The sequence below is a fragment of the Antedon bifida genome, chromosome 3 (assembly GCF_963402885.1).
Source record: "Antedon bifida chromosome 3, ecAntBifi1.1, whole genome shotgun sequence".
Classification (NCBI taxonomy): Eukaryota; Metazoa; Echinodermata; class Crinoidea; order Comatulida; family Antedonidae; genus Antedon; species Antedon bifida.
The window spans coordinates 17,217,112-17,237,006 of NC_136228.1; the positions used below are offsets into that span (position 1 = coordinate 17,217,112).

A 19,895-nucleotide genomic window follows, 5' to 3' on the forward strand; every position below is an offset into this window, starting at 1 on the left:
TGGTAAGAGGAATGAAGATATCACAGCTAATAGCAGCATGTTGTAACAATGTATAGATTATCAATAATGATTATGTTGTACTACTACTACTGGAAAATCATATCATATATGTCTATTTTCAAATAAGGTACAGTATCCTCTTTCTCTATTCCATAATTATTTAAAAATGTCACTTTTTTGCACAAATAGGTCACAAATAGAACAGAAATAGGTAGCCTTTTTATTTCCGTTTCCTGTTTCATGGGGGTTCCGGAGGGAGTCCTTCATGAAGAAAGTAGTGTATTAATGAAAATGTACTTATTAAAAATAAATAAATTTAATGACTCTTACATCCAAACAGCCGCTTGTAACATGTGACATCCATCGTAACAGACTTGCCAGTTTCGGTGCACATCAACTTTTCGCATATGAAATCTTCAAGAATTTGAAAATGCTTCTTGTCTAATTGATCACTACACTGACAAGGAATGCATCTCTTGAATGGAATCCCCCTTCTACCGCCATCTTTAGATTGCTCGAATGACTTCTCAACTGTTGACAAAACCTAAAAATATAAATTTAATGTTGATAAATTTAAGACATACATCAACAAATATGAAAGCATCAATGATGCAGTAGCTCACAAGACATTTTATATAATGTGAGGCAGGCAATGTTTTCAGATTTATGGTGTAAATCTGAAAACTTTATTGGGATTATATTTTTTTCAATTTAATTAAAAAAAGAAAAAAAAACATAGATGTAATTTTTGATAAATTATAAGTTATATCCAGTGAATGAAATTCAAATGATTTTACATTTTTCCTAGTGAAATTTGATATCCTTGGTACCACTCACTATACATTGTGAAACTTTTAAGGAAAATGCTACCTATATATCGGGAGAGACACAGTTGGAGAATTTGCTACAGATTTTTAACATATTCACTGATCTAAAAGCATAATTTAAAGAAACGTGTGTAAATTTCTCCTCAAGTGTTCTATGTGTATTTTCATAAAGTACGTCCAAACAGATATATAATATAACTGGTAAAATAACATACCAATTTACATGCTTCAGCTGAAGGTTCCTCTTTACTTGTTTCGTCAAAAGAATCTGTTCTTTTAATAGCCATCTAGAAAGTAAAAATAGATGTGATGTTTTGCTATCAGAATTTAGATGCTTTAAAAGTAAATTCTGGGAAAGACTAAGCAACAATATTTAACTTTCATAATTTAGTGATATTTATTGAACATTCATTATAGAGATTATTTATTACCTTTAACAAGAACTTTCGCTCATCCTTCTTTGTAATAAATTTGTCAAGAGACAAAATCACATGATGATTTTCGTTGAGGTAAAGTTCTGCATAATTACATGCGAGTATTGGGTCAACTCCTTCTTTTTGAAATTTGTTAAGGAATTCAATAATTAAATACGGAAACAACACATCTGGCAGATATCCCTCAAAGTCGTAATAGATTGGCCTGCTGATAGATTGTGAATCATCAGGTACTTGTCTTACTTGACTTGTCTTGATAGCAAGTCGCAGTGGCACAAAAAAGGATCGTTTTCCAACTGATTTCTGAAATTGTTAATTTGTAACAATGCCATTTAAATTATTTTAAGCAAACTAAAGATACTCTGTCATGTAGACATTTTCATTAGAAAGTTTATTCAAACTTTGTCTGAACATTAAATATCCAAACTATTAAAATAATAATTTTTGTCCCAAATCTTACATGCATAAAATGAAAGATTAAAGAAACAAAACCTACTGTAGATGTACTTGCCACATCTTGGCTGCTGGCTGTCTCCCTCTCACAAATGAAACCTAATTGAATCATCAGTGCTACAAGGAAATCAAAATTCTTTCCTTTGTCAACTTTACTATCTTTCCATATTTTTCGCAACAAGTCTTCTTCCAGTATGCCTTGGTCAAGCTTATCAAAAGAACTTCTAAATTTAGCGGACTAAAAAAAAACACCAACTATCAACCATGTATCGTATATTACTGGGTACACGCAGTGAAAGGGTTAAACTGTGAAATTACTCCAAGCTAGTTTGCTATTCACTTTTATAGTGCTTCAATTATAATAGATTGAAAACAGAATATTAAAAGTGAAATAATTAAAACTTATAAAAAAATTACAGTAAATTACAAATGATGCCTTACAGCATACTTTTTATTTTATCTATAGAAAATGTTAAGCATCTCTAATAAAATTATATCAAATAATATCAACAACAAATTCTTTGCTAAGGAATAATAAATTACACAGAACAGGAGTAATTATACTATACGGTAACACGTTTTTACAATACAAGACATTACATGAGTCTACTCACGGGATATTTTGGGGGAACCACAGTTACAAATTTGGTGACAATTTCAACCAGCCTCATCGGATCTAGCACGACTTTATCCCTTAATAATTTGTTGTCAGGCATGTAAACAATTTCACCAAGATCGTACAAGAAGTTAAGCAGGACTGATTTGTTTTTTTCTTCAACAATACCATTCTTACTTGTCAAAATTTTGATCTAAAAGAAATAATAATTAGTATTATTCAGAATTAAATAAAAAAATATGAAATCATATTCAGTTTTTGTAACATGTGGGTATTCCATGAAAAAATAGTTGGAACCTCCTTTTTAAACACACAATTTATAAATAAAACAATGGCAGCAAATACAAAAGATGAAAACATGATTTTGGATATTGTAATCTAATTGGCTATGACATTTTTTTTTAATTAAAGGGTACTTATATTTAGAAACGTTAATGTTTTTTTTTTGCAACTTAATATTTTCAAAAATGTTTTTTTCTGAAAAAAAAAACAAAAAAAACAAATAACATTTACCTCTTCTAAAGGACACAAAGAAAAGGAGGGCTGTTTTTTCCCTCTTAGATCATGTAAATCACATCGAAAACGCATCCACTTTAAAGGAAAAGACTGTTCTAAAGCTTTCATAAGCGTATCAATAACTTGTTTGAGATCACTAAAGCTCTTATCTGTAGTTGGTTGACTGTTTTCAATGGCAAAATACTTGTGGTAGACATGATTTCCATATGGTTTTGTTTTAAGCACATCTTGAATAATTTTAAACGCCTTTTCTGCCTGTTTGTAAATAATTTTAATGAAACAGTTTACACCTATATCATAATAAGAATGTGTCAATTTTGTAATTTATTTTAAGTAATATTTAAAAATATTTACAACTGCAATGTATCTTTGGTTGTGGCTATTTATAATAATATAGAAACAAAAGAAGTATTAACCTTATCATTTTGCTGTTTTTCAGTCTCACCAAGCTTACCCTTGTGTGTACCCACAATAAGGATAGTTGGTTTGTCAACTTCATTTTCTTCATCTTCTTCCACAATACGACTATGAGAATAAACTGACAGGATGTAAGATAATATGAACTGGAGATTGGTCCAATGATGTTGAAATTTCCTCTGAAAAAGAATTACAGAACAATTAACCACAGTTAAACTTGAAATGCTTAGTTTTTAAAAACCTTATCTGGAAGGTATGAAATCTTTTATAATAGTCAAACTGTTTTTATAAATTAGAAGACTTGTTCAATCACAATGCCTTACTGCTGCCATGCTCTAGAAATACTTACTCTAGTTGAATCAATGAAAGTAGCAAGATCATCCAAGGGTTTACTGAGATCAAACACAACAATGTATAGTGCTTGTAGTGTCATGAAAATCTGCAAAAATATTTAAATAATGACCGATTAATATTCTTAAAGGCCTTCTGACAACATATGAACAAATATTATTTCAAACTGTATATGGACCCTCATATATAATAAAGGCTTTCATATAAAAATTCTTTGATAATATGGTGGTGAAAATCAGTGATGATTGAAAACAGAAAATAACAAATAAAGGAAAAGTTAGGTAACTGGATTTTGACTTGTATACTTTCCAGTGTAACAACTTTGTATAGATTGATACACACAAAGTAGATGAACTTGAAATTGTTTAAAACTCCTGTTCTACATTGTGAAGGTATTATATGAGAATAAAATTTAGTAAGAATTAATAGCCTGATGCAGAACCAACTACATGTGTTGTACTCTATTTTGACTGTCCTAAAAAAAGTCCTGGAAACGCATGTAAAAAATAAATGTTTTAATGTTCTACTGCTCTCCTAATGAAGTCATAAAGAGTGCAAAGTGGTTATATGTGCGAGAGTACTGCAATTTCATTTTTGTTACATGGTGAACAACCACGTCAAGAGCCTGTTGTTGATCAAGTTTCATTAACCTATATTGTGCACTGCCTATAATTGTTTTACCCCTGTCTAAAATTAGAGTTCTGCCTTTTCAATGGCATAGCCTCTTGTTAAAAGTAGGTGTGCAGTCAGACAAACAATGAAAGTTTTATATTCGTGCAGTAGAACAAATAATTTAATTCGTTGAAAGATCAAAATGTTGTTCTATTTTTTTTTATATAGTCCTTCATCTTTCACCCCATGTAATTATTTGTACCATTCCACTCATAAACATTCATATATTATGATAAACATAAAGGCCTAAACTATTTCAGAAGGCAGCAATGGAAGTGGAGTAGAATAATTATAGACAGTATGACAATACAGTTGATTTTCGAATGCACAGTAAAAAGCCTATCGTCACTGAGTATTACATAAGAATATGCAATCTGACATAAAAGTTTAATAGTAAATGTCTATTAAATAGTCAGGTTCCTCATGTATGAAAATAGGGGTTCCGTAGGATTTTAATGCCCAAAGTGAGATTTCACTTGATTTCACTTTATTATGGTGCTAGGATACCAAAAATGCTAGGTAACAAATTTTCACGATCCCGTAACCATGGTAACAGTCCCAATTTCAAAATGGCGACCAAATGGCCATATCTCCATAACCCTTTGGTCTATTGACAAGATATTGGTATCAAAATACTCTGAATATATATATTTATATTCGTTGTAATAGAACATTTTTACTAAATGCAACCGGAAATGCTATTTTTCTGTACTATTGACCCTTGACCTTGACTTGTACTGTATCTTAAAAACTGCTGGTCATAACAATTTAAAAATGGTCTCAAATTGCTCAGACCTTATATATTTATATTTATTGCAATGCAATATTTTGTTAAAAAATGTCCGGAAGCAAAGTTATTGACCTTTGACATAGAGAATAGCTTACAAGGATTTTTATTCAGTAGTCTCTGGTCATATCTCCATAACCCTTTGGTCTATTGACAAGATATTGGTATCAAAATACTTGGAATAAATATATTTATATTTGTTCTAATAGACCATTTTGACTAAATGTAACCGGAAATGCTATTTTTCTTTACTAGTGACCCTTGACATTGACTCGCACTGTATCTAAAAAACGGCTGGTTATGGACATTTTAAAATGGTCTCAATTTGCTCAGACCATACATATTTATATTTATTGTAATGCAATATTTTGTAAGAAAATGACCGGAAGTAAAGTTATTCACCATTGACATAGAGAATAGCTTTTACATTACAAGGATGGATAAATATTGATCAGATTTTTTTGCCCTACTCTGACGTAATTTTCACTTTTACTAAGAATAATAATTAATACTTAAGTAATGTGGGACTCCAACAACCTCCAGATCACTAGCCTGGTGTTCACTTAGGATAATTATTATTATTCAGTTCTTTTCTAAACTCGCATTTTCAAATATTGTTTTCAATTGCCACTTTGAACCTCTATAAACGTATTAATTGAAGATTTCTGATTTGGCTAAAAGTAGTAAATGTCAGAGTGAGATTTGATGGTAATTATAACCTATATTATTAGGAAGGTATCTTGCAGATTTGTTTTGCCCATGACTGGTTTTCATTTATATGCTCGTCTCTGATACATTGCCATCTAACACAAATGTAACAGCTTGGCTTGATGTAGATGACCCAATAACAGTGAATAAAAGATTGTAATTCATTTGAATGTAAATAAAAAAAATTGTATTTAAATAGTGCTCTTTTTCCCGGATCAGGCTCTAGAACAGAAGGAAAACAGTTAAAATGGGTTGGTGGTCTTGTTGGCACTACTTACGATGAGGAAATCGAACTAGATATCCCATCGAACTCACTCTTCAACACAAAACACACAAATCCATCAAGATTTCATCAAAATACATTCATAACAAATAATAACACTTTTTTTAACATTGTCTTAGTAATAATTTCAAAAGAAGTCAAGGAGTATATCTTAAACAGAGATAATAAAAAAAATAGGAGTTGAAGCTTTTTGAAATTTGTGAGTAAAGTCTGGTTGTGGACTCCCTGAAAACATTTAGTAGCTTAAAGGAGGGAGATAAAATCATAAAATGCTGTAAACATCAAAAACCTCTTGGTCACTTCTAACAATCTCACTCCTTAAATAGATTCCTTGGCTTGGCGATATGACTCACAAAATGGCAGTCAATGTTAGCATTGAATGATTGCTTCTCATATCTCGAAACATCTAGGAAGAAAACCAAGGAACGTCTATAACTACGTCAATTTATGGCCGGCAGCTGTTCAATGTATAAGAAACCTCCATATATGAAAATTCATTAACGGTACAAAAGTTGAAGATCAACCACTCTCACTCATTGAGTGATTGCTGACACAATAAATGCATGGTATTGATGTAATTAAAGATGTTTTAATCCAATTTTGGAGCTCCAGTTTCTTATCAGGAAAAATGTAAAAAGTATAGCAATTAACATTTCAGGAAAAGTGCAGGAAGAATCAATTTGACTACGTCATTTTAGTGAAGTGGATGGGAGAAAAATTAATACAGTGCAATGAATTTCTGCTTAAATTTTAACTATTGTCCAAAGTTGTTTACATAGATAAATGTGCTTACTTACACTATAAAGTATATACTATTATATATAAAAACTAAATATGTGAATTAGAAATTAAATATTCGAATGATAATAATAATATATAAACTCATTTTTAATCTCCTACCACATTGCCGATACATGCTCAAATAGATAAATGCTTATACATAAAGTTCATGTTTATTAGGTCAAAGGTCAATCTAACAAAATGTTGCATTAAAATAAATATAAATATGTATGGTCTGAGCAATTTGAGACCATTTTTAAATTTCTATAATCAGCTTTTTTAGATACAGTGCGAGTCAAGGTCAAGGGTCAATAGTGCAGAAAAATAGCATTTCCGGTTATATTTAGTAAAAATGTTTTATTACAACGAATATAAATATATTTATTCCGAGTATTTTGATACCAATATATTGTCAATAGACTAAAGGGTTATGGAGATATGACCAAAGACTACTGAATACAAATCCTTGTAAGCTATTCTTTATGTCAAAGGTCAATAACTTTGCTTCCGGACATTTTTTAACAAAATATTGCATTACAATAAATATAAATATATAAGGTCTGAGCAATTTGAGACCATTTTTAAATTTATATGACCAGCCGTTTTTAAGATACAGTACAGGTCAAGGTCAAGGGTCAATAGTACAGAAAAATAGCATTTCCGGTTGCATTTAGTAAAAATGTTCTATTACAACGAATATAAATATATATATTCCGAGTATTTTGATACCAATATCTTGTCAATAGACCAAAGGGTTATGGAGATATGGCCATTTGGTCGCCATTTTGAAATTTGGGCCGCTACCATGGTTACGGGATCGTGAAAATTTGTTACCTAGCATTTTTGGTATCCTAGCACCATAATAAAATGAAATCAAGTGAAATCTCACTTTGGGCATTAAAATCCTACGGAAATACACGAGGACCCAGACTAAAATATCATGTGACCCACAATCCTCCAAACAAATTTAAAAATAAAATTTGATATCAGTACCACGGAAAAATGTTGGCAATGACCTTGGCCATGCAATCATGTTATATACATTTACAGAAACATTTCCTTTAGACTGAGGCATTTAAAAATGGGGTTTAAAATTGCTTTTAAATATCATTTATTTACTACATAAAAACTATTATTGTCTACAATATAAACATGACAAAATAATAAAGTAATAAAAAAAATACAATTTCAAAACTGTACGATTCAATCAATATTATCTATACCATTCCAGTAGGTGGAAACACCTTCAAATCAAAGACATTGTGCTTGCCTAGACCAGTTTGGTATGTTGTATCTGCTCATTGCTTGCAGAGCACATGTTAGTCTCGCCCAGCAGGTCTGTATACGTTACGCTTTATTGATTTTGAAGTCTACCCTAAGCAAGTGCGAGAATTGTCAAAGGGAAAGTGCAAACGTATCTCATTTTACACATTGTTTATGTATTTTCATAAATTTTTTAGATTTTTAAAGATAAATGGAAAGAATTACTAAAAATACAAGTAATTTATATATTTAGTGAGTACGAATCATCGAAAGATTGACCATTTTAGTATTTTCATACTCTGTAACATATTAGCATAGCTGCATTCACATACTCCGTTCTGCTTCACCGGTCTCTTATAATAAGTGAGACTTTTACCGTCCGAGAGACAAACAATTATATTTTATAATTTTTAATAGTAATTTTAAACCTGGAACCCTACTTTAAATATATTGTAATAAAACTCTTGTAGAAAGTATTTAAACAATGTCAATAAAGTATCAACTTATAAGGCAAATACATCTTTTGTAACTTACCCGATGAATACCATGGTATATTAATTGTCCCCCATGATCATAGATGTTGAATGTTTCTTCTAAATTCTCCTCTTTATTTTCCACAACTTTCTTGATTACATCTTTATCAAACTGCTGTTCTGTATCAATTGGAATTATAGCTTGAGTAGCTGTATCAGTACCTGTAGTGGAAACAAGCTTTTTAGTGACTTCACAAACAGAATAACAAGCATCATTAATTTAGTAGTTTAATTATCACAGTTAATCATCAGTCATTATCATCATTGTTGTAATTTTCATCCTTTTTTAGTTGTATCATTTTTGGTGTCATCATTATAGTTTTAGTTGTCATTGTCATATTAAGAGGTAGAAAAGTATGACTGACACCATAATTGGTTGCCTCAAAATTCTCTCTGACTCTGATTACATAATTTCAATATTTTAACTAACTGATAAATGTAAGACTTATTATTAAATAAAATAGATTATAAATTAAGGGCAATGATGATACCATCATTTTTGTCATCATCATTGTTGTCATCATCATTGCTGTCAACATCATTATCATCATCATCTGGTTCCATGTCAACCTGAAAAAAACAGAAAATGGATATAAAAGAAATAAATGTGGTTTATCAAAAATCAAATACTGACATTATTTTTTTTAGAATAATTTTTATTATAAAAGGATTTAAAAAGAAAAAGATACATATTAGAACTAAATAAAATAGCCGCTCATGCCTCATCGATTTATAGAAAAGAAGCATCCTGTAAGTGACTGGTTTGCAATAATATAAAGGTCCTGTACTGTAGGTACTACTTATGGCAGCCTCAGTTGTCTGAAGTATTCGAAATATTATATTATTATATCATTTTTTATTATATTATATATTGTATTGTAATGAATTATACGTTTTGCACTATACTACTTGGTTTTAGTATTATATTATACAAATTAATTATATTATATCTATTTCTAATATATTATGTAAAAAATATAATCATAACCATTAAATTGTCAAAATACATTAAATTATATCTATTTCTAATATATTGTGTAAAAAATGTAACAAATTTTTCTCCCTCCCCCTGCTAACTTAGCTAACTAGATTTTAAAATCGAGGGATATATACATACGCCCTAGAGCCTAGCTAGGCCTAGTACTCTACTAGGCCTAGTTGTAGTAGCAGTAGTAGTTATTGTCGTAGTATTATTGTATTGTAGTATTAGTAGTAGTTATTGCGGCCTGTCCGGTGGTCCTTGGTCACCATTGTCTAATTAGTTACCTAGCCTAGTAGTACGTAGTAAAGATAATTAGTTATTCTTCAATAGCCACACAATTCAGATTCTGCCGCTGCTTGCTAGTGAACAGGGGGAGGGAGAGAAAGAGTTAGAAGAAGTGAAATAAGCCGTGATGTATAAGTATCCTTTCGAACAGGAATAATAATAACATCATACAAAATAATAATATAACTAACGAATACGTATAATATAATAATGTTGTATGCTGTAAAGTAAGGTAAATGCGTTATATAATACAATTATATTATAATATAATGAATTTTATTAATAATATAATAGTAAATGTTCATAATATAATGCTAAAACCAAGTAATATAATACAAAACGTCTATAATTTGTTACATTTTTCACATAATATATTACAAATAGATATAATATAATGTATTTTGATACATTCATTTGTATAATATAATGCTAAAACCAAGTAATATAATGCAAAACTTATAATTCATTACAATACAATACTGTATATAATATAATAACAAATGATATAATAATATAATATTTCGAATACTTCAGACAGCTGAGGCTTGCCATAATTACTTTATTCATTTTATGTTGTTATTACACTATTATTGACATACGTTTATAGTTTTCTTTTCTCTTAATTTGTCAGTGATTATTTTTGTATACTGTTTTGAAGGATTACCTGTAGAAAAAAAAAGACAGTGTGTACATATTATTTCAGTACATATATTGATATGTGACTATACTTGGGACATTTTACAATTGTCAAACTTATTGATTTACCTCCGCCAAGGAGGTATATATGTAGTTGATTGCGTGTGTTTGTTTGTTAGCTAGCAGGATTACTCAAAAAGTAATTACAAGATCTTTACCAAAATGAATATACAGATAGATATGTGGTTAAGGACCACTCCATTAAATTTTGGAGGCAACCTGGACCAGGGTCCAAATTCTGGACAACTTTTTAGTATTATTTTTAGACCTGGTGTTAAAGGAGACAATATTCAAAACAAGCTAGCAGTTTTAAATTAACAAGTACACTGAAATTGTATTTTCTCGAGAACTACTTGTCCAAAAAACTTTTTTTTTATATAAGAGGCAAAAGTTATAATTTTTCCTTTGAAATTTGTTAACACATAATTGGATTTAATGTATAGGTTTTTTTATATGAGTAGTTTTAAAAAAGCTAATTCTTTTCAAATTCACCCACTTGTTTTTGGCAAAGCTGTTCTATTGTTAGTTAAGTGAAACTAGTTTAAAGGCTGGTTACATAATCATTACACCAAATTCGCATACACATGGTTGTAGTGAAATTGGCCTAATCACACACAGCATTATTAAGACACAAAAATAAAAAATGTATATTTTTTTCCATTGAAATCTTATGTAGGAGAATTTTACAGTAGGCGGAGGTATGCACTCTTGGAGTGCTATTCTAGTTAATTAATATAATTAAAATTACAGTACATCATCAAATACTGTAATATAGTTTGCGTGTTAAGAGATTATAGAGTAAAAATTGTATATCGTAATCTATGTGAAAATAGACTGTTGCATTTATTGAATTCCATTCCACGTCTCTACCTGTAATTCCATTTCATTGTGAGACTGTTTGTGTCTATGGTGATGAGATTAATGATAATAAGGTTACATGATAATGGGAGGAGGAACAAAATGTATTCAGTTTACCACTATCAGCTTTAGCCTCTTGCCATGTTGTGCTTGCTGTCCTTATCACTGCTATCCCATCTGTAATGTTATGGGCTACCTCAAATCTGAAATAAGTATAATAATAATGCAACAATTCTGAGGATTGTTATTAAAATTACAAAGTTAAAATTAAATTCTACAATCTATAAACGATTTGATGGTGTTATGATTATTGTATTAACTGATTTATATATTTATAAACGTTTTTATTCAACTATTGTTATAGGCCCTGTTTCTGCTGCCAAGAAAATACCATATTTTATACGGTATTTTTTGAATACCGTATTTATACCGTATTTTTTTGGCAGCAGAAACTGCGCTCATAAAAAAATACCGTATTTTGTATACCGTATTTTCCCCACAAAATTTGTGGATAAAATACGGTATTTACAAATTTATAGCGTATTTTTTGTACCCTTTTCTGCTGCCAATAAAAAATACTGTATTTTTTTTGACCTGCGACATGAGGTCAACATCGTGTTTTTATTTTCTGTCGCTGTCAGCTGTTTTACACACGTGTGTATAGATATATTCGGCGAAAATGTGGAGCGAAGACGTCACAGTATTTACTATATAAATCTGTGTGGGGAAGGAAGCTAAAATGTCCGGCCAACTAAAAGGTAATAAAAGGGACAACCACATTTATAAAAGACATTTCTAAAAAAATAAAGTAGGAGTACGGAATAGACTTGTCTCCAAAGCAAGTAGACTCAAAGCTGAAGAGCCTGCGAAAGCAGTACAACATTGCAAAAGACAATAACTCGGGGAGGGAATGAATTACTTGTCCCCATTACGATGTTTTCTGTGCTCTCACAACATCTCTATCACTAGGGCTAGGCTGTTGAAAGTGAGGTGTCAAACTTCCTTTATTGCGACTTTTAATTATCGACCAAATAAATGAATGGCAATTTGGGTAAAAAGGATGAAACTTAACACGACCACCCAAGAAGTATTGTTAGCAGAAACGGGGTACTAAAAAATACGGTATAAAAAATACCGTATTTTTATATCGTATTTTGAGCAGTTGCAGCAGAAACAGGCCCTTAGAAAGTAATAGTTTATCAAAAACAAATCAATAAAAGTTGGCTGGTTTGTAATTCTTAGTTGACTCACAAATATTTTGTAATGTTCATTTCACTGTCCTACTACTACTACTTACTCTTTTCCAAGACATGCATTGATGAGGCATGTTTTACCCACTCCTTCCTGTCCAATCACCTTGAGCATTCCAAGATTGACTAGAACGGATCCATCTTTCAAGGCTTCATTGTATGATTTCTGAAAATCTATTTCACGTGCAGTAATATCAGATGGAATATCTGAAAATTGAATCAAGATTTTAATAGATTTTTACAACATCTGGAGTAAATAAAGTAAAAAAAAAAAAATCAACAATCAAGCAAGCATGCCACATAAATCTGCAAACTAGCTCCATTCCATTATTATAGTAATTTGGATGGAAACAATCAACTGTTTGTTTTATTTATGATAAATAAAATCTCTCCATTTGTTATCAGTTGCACACTTTTCGCCTTTTTACAGTACCGCTCGGATTTTTTTTTAAAAATAACATTAGCGTCTAATTCTCTCTTTACTGAAATCCCATTTTAACCACAATTCTGTTAAATTATATGTTCGTCACTTGTCTGTTTCTGAAATTGTGTTTGAAATTGCTCATCAACAGTACTTGGTAAATCTAAAAAAATACCCAAAACAAAAATATTACATATTATATATTTTCCTAAATGTTCAATGGTATAAGGTTATATAAAGGCTCTGTGTGATACAAAGCCTTACAAATGCTTGTGGGTGACTGTGTACAAGCAATTGGCTGTACATTATAAAAATGGTAAACCTCATTCAGTCTGGATATACTATAATAATAATAATGTATATTTTGTAAAAAAAATTGTGGAACTAAAACTCATCCAAACATATAGACGTTATGCAACGTTTTTTGACAGTGATCCTGAATCTAAATCGTTGAAATTCTAGCAACATGGTTGATTAGGATGGTTTCACAGGGTAAAGTGAAAATAAAGTAATAATAAAGTAATCCTGAAGTGATTAACTGGTATGATTCAGAATTTGGCAGTAGGAAATGCGATTAAAAACATCTATCGTAAGTTTTCAATATGCTTTGAACTTTTTAAATGTTTTTGTTTATATTCTGTTTTATGACCAGTAACCAATTTTTTTTTTTTACCTGTTTGTCAAAACACAGTAAAGATAACTTTAACTTGAGCCCCACTATGGTTTAGGCTGATGTACAACAATTTTGCCAATATAGACCTGGAATTGCACCTTTAAAGGCTTACAATAAGGGCACTTTTCTGATCCTACTAAAACACGCTAATCTAGTTAGTTCCCCATTATGTGTGTATGCTAAACGCATCAACACAGGGCAGAAACTGCAGATGTGAAATCTAATCACTTTTGTAAAATAATAATAATAAAAAAATTTAAATAACCCATCAGCCTAGAATGTACAATGTGTCATAATTGCTCTAAATGTATTTATTGATTAAAATGCAAATGTTTGTATAATATAAATATTTTGTAAAATATACACTTTATTAGTAGAGCTTAGTTATACTTTGTGGGACTTGGAAGGGCTTGGTGTTTAGAACCCCACCCAATGTACTGAATATACAGTACAATTAGTTATAAGCAGTACAGCCAAGGACTATTTTTTTTTTCTATTGAAACAGTGGTTCAGCTGGTGCTAAATTTGAAAACAAAATAAATATTTGGTAAGCCTAGCCATGGAGGGTTCCTCCATGGCCTAGCCTAGTATTTAATATAGGGGCATTTCTCTAATTCCAATTCTTGGCAAAATATTTTTAAACATCCTTAACACTAGAATAACTAACCATACTGAAAACAATAACATTATTTATCAAGAACAATCAGGTTTTCGCACATTAGATAATATTTTAATTCAATTTAGTATTTAGTATTCAAACTCATTTGACTGTTCAATTGGAATATTTTTCATGTTTTTTTTTAAAAACTAAATTAACATCATGTAAAATTTTAAAACAAATGAAAGATGTGAATAGTTACATTACAATTACCTTCGAATTCTGTAACAACATTATACTCCAACAGTATTTTTCTTGCTTTTCCTCCAAGACGATCTGCAAATATGTGTATTTTGTCTGGATTATCTGCTAATTCTTCCTCTTTCTCCAGATGGAGAACTGCATCCCATACATTGGAGAAGTTATATTTTGTCAAGTCATAGTAAGCAGTAACATTATGTAATGCATCTGGGTCAAGTTGATTCAAGGTCTTAAACAGTTCCTTTCTGTAAGGCGACAACTTGGATTTTTTATCAGTATGTTTATTCTCAACCTTGTTGTCTGTCATATACGTTGATACAAGATCTTTTGACAGTGTCATTTCAGATGTTTTTGTAATCTCTAACAGCAAGTTAACATTAGTTGGTGAGATTAAACCTCCGTGTTCAAGGTGATTGAGTAAGTCATGTCCATTGAAATTTATATTTGTAATTTCACTGACATCCAACTTATCAAATAGTAGGAACCTTAGCCAACAGTATCTTTCACCGACAAAGCATTTACCAAGATTAGCTTTTAGAATTCGGAAATTGTTGTAAGTTTTAGAATCTGCAAATAAAATTACTGGCCATTATTTTGACAATGATTATTATTTTCACTGTTTCCAATCAAAATGAGTTTGATTTTAAATATATATTGTGCAAAACTATGACAGTACTGACAATGATAAAAAAAAATCTTCTATCAACTAAAACTCGAAATAAAGGCCCATTTACACTAAGACGATAACAATCGACAATAATTAAGTAAATGTACATTTTTTATACATAAAACAAAGAAAATCTAAAAAGTTTTAATACTAGAACTATAGGATAACCATATATGCTGTCTTTGATGAAAATAAAATTTTCACACATGCAATCAAATGACATCATGGTCAGTAAGAGCAATAATATCGTGACAATATAACGATGTTATTGTTTTTATTGACCATGACGATTCCAGTCTATGAGTAGAATAGTAGGTCACATATTCAAGACATTTCCGGTGAAAATGATGCATTGTATCTGTATTAAAAAAGCATAAATTTATTATATATATTTTCTAAATGTAAGTAGTACTAGTATTATTACCTTGCCTAATACCTCTGTTCCATGCACCTGCACCAGAAGACACACCTGCACCAGAAGACACACCTGCACCAGGAGACACACCTGTACCAGACGACACACCTGCACTGGAAGGAACACCTGTACTGGGAGGAACACCTGTACCGGCATGGGATGAAACAAATTAGCTAAAAATTACAGTAAATATATTTGCTGTAAAGTATCATGGTTTAAAAGTCTTTTTCTCATAGCGTGCTGGCAAAGTGCAGTTATAGATGCCTGCAACTTGACCGGAACTTATTATAAAACTTTTCATATTGGCCGGAATATAACCTATATTGCATTAATTAAATTCTAAATATTGTAGTCTGTTTATGTTTGTTCACTACATATAATATGACCTTGTCACGTTGAAACACTGGTTTTCTTGTCTGATCACCAAAGTTAAGCAATGTTGGACCTGGTTGGAGCTTGGATGGGAGACCATCTAGGAATATCAGTGCTGTATATATGAAGCTGGGGTTCCATCAGGCATTTGAAATCAACACAGGGGCTGACCCTTATGGCGGCCGCTGCATCTAGTATCTGCCTCAGACGTATTGGCTCATGCCATTCCCCTGGTCAAGGTGAAAACGGAGTTAATCTACATCAATACCATCATTAATATAACATACCTAGATTTGGTCTTGATGTCCCAACATAGCCTATAACAAATAAAACATATAATTATTATTTCAATTAAAAAAAGAAACCAGATTTATATATATATGTATAGAAAAACTTGATTATTATCCTGGAAATTAAATAATACAAAAAAAATATTTAAATGAGGAAATCTGTGAGAATGAGAAAAAAAAACACCCAACTGATATTCGAAATAAGAATCATCTGCTTGATATGTGAAGGAATTAAGGTGTTTTAGGAACTAACAATGTAATCAAAGTGTATTGTAGTGCTAGATAAAAAGCCAAGCCAACACCTACATTGTTTCCACCCCATACTCTAACAACGGTTAGCTAGTTATTGTCATGGATGGTTAATGTCTTATTACCGTATTTGAATACTACCGTATATTTCGGTGTATAAGTCGCACTTTTGACACGCAAATTTGACCTCTAAATTAAGAGTGCGTCTTATACACCGAACATAAATGCCTCACCACACAGAGTGTACATATCGTCACCTCGTTGGCTAGGCCTGAGTAGGCTAGGCCTAGCTACAGTGTACTAACGTAACGGCAACCTGCTTCTGCCTAGTTTTCAAGGCATTTTAGCGTGATGTTATACTAAATATAAAGATTTGTTTATTATGGAGCTGTTTTAGGTGCTACGATAAAATTTCATTTGTAAACGTTTACGATTGGAATAGTATAGTTATACGCACGATCGCCGACCGCCGTACCCCCAGCGCAAGCCCTTCTTGGCGGCCACATGGTGTACAGTATTCGACTAGTATATTCTCCAGTTGATTATAGCATGGACCTAGTGTACACACTTCTCGGATACATAGATACTAATCGAATACGTATGTCCGTGAAACCGTGCGCCCTCTCGAAATGATTGAGCGAGGCTAGCCCACACACGTGCATGTTACACACACGGTCATGCACTCGATGTTGCGGGTGCGAAACTCATGAATAACAAGTTAGAAACAACTGGTTGAGGCTGGGCGCGGCCGAGCCTGGGTAAGAAAAAACCTAAATAAAGGACGCTGTTGTAGATATAACAAAATATATTATTACAATAATATTGATTACAATTTAAAAAAAACATTGTTTTGATGAAATACAAGGTGCGTCTTATACATCAACGATATAAAAAATACCGATATTTTACTCTCAGTTAGGGGGTGTGTCTTATACACAGGTGCGACTTATACACCGAAATATACGGTACATTTTATTTATTACAATCATTATTCTAAATTTAGACTTATTGTTGCATTTTAAATACTTACAATTCACTTCCACTGGATCAATATCATTTGACTCTTGTGATAGTAATACTGTTGCCTTTAGGACTTTTGCTGATAAATTACCTCTTCTTAAAAGAAATGTCTTCAATGGTATTGCATGCCATAGGCATTCAGCAGTGACAGTCTAGGGAAAAAAAAGGAGCCATACTCAGTTAAAAAGTTACAGCTCAAACGCACTGTAGTTAAATTTATTGCTGTGTTGAATAAATATTATACAATTATTTATCAATTTTTTAAATAATTTTTTTTTATACTGGTAATGCTTTCATTCAAGTTTTTCTCACAATGACAAATATAAAAATGGCTACACTGCAAATAAAAGTGTACATCCTCTAACAGTGGGAAAGCCACTTCGCGTTTTGACCGTAAATCGTGTAAAATCGACTTACTTCCGCATTGACGATTTTGAAGCGCCACCTATCGTTGAAAACTGAAACCACGATTTTTCGTCGCCTAGCAAATAAGTGCTGTTTTATTTTCAGCTCTTATGAATATTCAAGAACCGCCCAACATTACCTATTATGGTAAAAGCATTTCCTAATAAGTATAATTGGATAACTAATAAATTATAATCAATTGTTTTATCAAGAATAATATTAGTTTAATCGAGTATGATATATTTCTATCCTGTTCAAAATTTGTTATTGTATTCTCAGGCCTTGAAACGTAGGTACAGTTTTTAGCTGTGAGCGTGGTTTCGGCAACGCGAGACACGTGTGTCAGTATAGGCGATAGCGAGACGTGTGTTGTACTGTGTTGATGCTGATCCGATAGTCGTTAAGTTGTACTGATTACGAGTATCATTGGTCCTGGCCAGCCTAGCCTGGTGATCTGATCCCCCAAAAATACTTTTTTTCAATCAGTATTAATATTATTATTATTTTATTTTTCATTTATTATTTGATTTATTAGGCTCAATAGATCATGCCTAGCTAGGCTACTACTTAGTAGGCCTAGATTATATAAATAATACAGTAATAGTAAATACTGTAACTTAAATAATAAAATACAGCCCCCATTTTACTTTTTAGGCCCTCATATAATATTATAATTATAATTATATATACAACAAGACATTAAACTTTTTTTTAAATAATATTTATTATTTTTTCTTTCAGGAATCGTTGATGATGCAGAGTTCTTCGTCTTTGTGACTTCAAATTGAGAGTGAAGTGAATAAAAAGATGACACCGGTGTACCTACCGACATTGTCATACCCAAACTATAATTTAATAATTTAAAACAAAATGTTGAATTACAAATATATGTATGTTGCAGAGGATTTAGATGAATTACAATACAAATGTTTTATGTTGAATGCAAACCTACTACACTATACTCTGTAAATTATGTTATTGTCATGTGGTAGACCTTAAAAATTGAATATTTATTGTATGTTAGGCCTATATTATATTTTATTAATACTGTATTACTATTAATTTATATTATACAGTACTAGTAACTAGTTTGTACATGTTTTTACCAAAAAAAAAAAATGAATAAATAATTTGTTATTCAATCTAATTGCTTGTTTGTTCATCAATAACAAAACAATTGTAAGCAAGTGTATAACAGTTCTTGTTAGCCGCTTATTTCAGGTCATATTATTAATATTAGCTAGGCCCGACGCGCCCGATCACAACGTCACTAAGTAACTTTCCGCCCCTGGAACAATCGCTCGCTAAATAGGGCTAGGCCTCGGACTCGTATAAAAGCTATTATAATAGTTATGATAAATATTCCTCAACTAAAATGTATATTGCGATAAATAAAAGTAATAATATACGTTGTATTGGAATGTATTTATTTATATGAATTCTTATACGCGGACAATTATAAACTTCGCGTATATCGTTCGCTATAAATAAATTCATAAACACGATGACGATTTGTTTACAAAATGGCGGTTCTAGTTTTCGATGGAACAAATAGAGGTACCTTTAGTTTGAATAGTCGGAGCTGCATCCCAACCACCGAATTTTGTATCTTAATATTGTATTCTGTAGATTATTAATTTTTCTAACAGGGATTTTAAATTCAGGACTGTTCAATTTTTCTAAATATTTTATTTTAACGATTTTCTAGGGTACAATTTTGGAAAAAAGACATTGGTTGATTTTGCCGTTAAATTACAGATTATCGTTTTGTTAAAACACATTTAATTTTACATGACAATATATTAAAACCATT

At 31.1% G+C, this 19,895-nt stretch overlaps 1 protein-coding gene across 1 annotated transcript; it reads right to left on the minus strand.

The window, feature by feature from the left end:
- Positions 1 to 316: 316 nt before the first annotated feature.
- LOC144838182 (uncharacterized) lies at positions 317 to 14,697 on the minus strand. Its single transcript, XM_078693541.1, has 16 exons — positions 14,677 to 14,697; positions 14,473 to 14,476; positions 13,242 to 13,295; positions 12,759 to 12,918; positions 11,579 to 11,664; positions 10,507 to 10,571; positions 9,132 to 9,210; positions 8,642 to 8,802; positions 3,613 to 3,702; positions 3,263 to 3,442; positions 2,844 to 3,101; positions 2,329 to 2,523; positions 1,758 to 1,952; positions 1,259 to 1,564; positions 1,043 to 1,114; positions 317 to 544 (listed from the first exon to the last, which is right to left on the minus strand). Exons 1-16 carry the CDS (start codon positions 14,695 to 14,697, stop codon positions 317 to 319), a joined length of 2,154 nt encoding a protein of 717 aa, XP_078549667.1.
- Positions 14,698 to 19,895: the final 5,198 nt, after the last annotated feature.